This window comes from Triticum urartu, chromosome 5A (assembly GCF_056163025.1).
Source record: "Triticum urartu cultivar PI428250 chromosome 5A, HENAU_Tu73, whole genome shotgun sequence".
Taxonomy (NCBI): domain Eukaryota; kingdom Viridiplantae; phylum Streptophyta; class Magnoliopsida; order Poales; family Poaceae; genus Triticum; species Triticum urartu.
This window is the reverse complement of record NC_141877.1, coordinates 552,299,022-552,299,996: the sequence shown is the minus strand read 5'-3', so window position 1 is coordinate 552,299,996 and position 975 is coordinate 552,299,022. Positions and strand designations below refer to the sequence as shown.

General features: G+C 53.8%; 1 protein-coding gene across 1 annotated transcript; it reads right to left on the bottom strand.

Annotated features, from left to right (window-relative positions):
- LOC125556638 (uncharacterized) lies at positions 1-648 on the bottom strand. Its single transcript, XM_048719325.2, has one exon. It carries the CDS (start codon positions 476-478, stop codon positions 149-151), a length of 330 nt encoding a protein of 109 aa, XP_048575282.1. The 5' UTR covers positions 479-648; the 3' UTR covers positions 1-148.
- Positions 649-975: the final 327 nt, after the last annotated feature.

The window sequence follows — 975 nt, the reverse complement described above, 5'->3', positions numbered from 1 at the left end:
TGTAACAAAACTGGTATGCGTTTCTAACGGCAGATAACAACTTGTCTCGCGGGAGGATGCCATGAGAAGTGGCGCTACTAATTTACTGGCCATCTAGGCCTCTAGAAATTACGTTACATCCTAAGAATCACACACCAAGTAAAAAAGTTCACGATGAAAAAGAGCAACCAATTAACATAAGCTCTATCTCCAGGTCAACGTCCACGCCTGCACCATCGGATCCCACGTCCCGCAGCCTGGCAGCCGGAGACGACAGCTCGCCGCCCGCCGGCATCTCCGTGAGCAGCTGCGTGACCATGCGGCGGAGGCTGACGGACCTCGCCGGGCGACGGAAGCTGCTGAGGCTCCTGGCGCCGGAGAAGACGTCGGAGGACTGGGACAGGATGAGGTACACCAGCGCCTGCACCAGGACGAACACCGCGAACTTGAACAGCGCCTCGCTGCAGCTGGCCAGGTCAAGATCCATGGCCGACCTCATCCTTTCTACGACGAACCGGATCGGGGAGCCTGCAGATGAGTGAGTGGAGGTCGTCGGCTGAAGGGTTCTCGAGACGAGCTTCGATCTGGAGTAACAGAGTAAGTACTAACTGCTTTGGAGTGATGAGTGAGGGAGGGCGTGGCTAGCTATTTAAAGATGGTGCCCGGACCCTTTGACTTTGTCGAGGGGTTAAGCGATCCATGGTGTAGATCCAGCCGGTGCATGCATTGTGTTGTTACATTGGTTGAGATTGAAATGGTCTTCTGCTTCTGCATGAATGAACTAAGTTTAGGGTTCCTATCGGTTGGCTTCTTGGTCAACTCTTCGGTTTCCCGCGTCGGCAGACCAGGACTGCGGATGGTTTGGGCTGTTTTTTGGTCGAGCAGAACCGGCCAGTAGTATTATTATACAACTACACGCGTAGGCGCGCCTTATGTTTCTCTACGGGGTGGGTTGTGTGTTTTGTTTTTTGAGCTTCACGCGGGCGATATGCAAGA

Excerpts from the sequence above, each read along its gene's own strand:
- LOC125556638 (XM_048719325.2), bottom strand. The coding sequence starts at position 478 with ATGAGGTCGGCCATGGATCTTGACCTGGCCAGCTGCAGCGAGGCGCTG.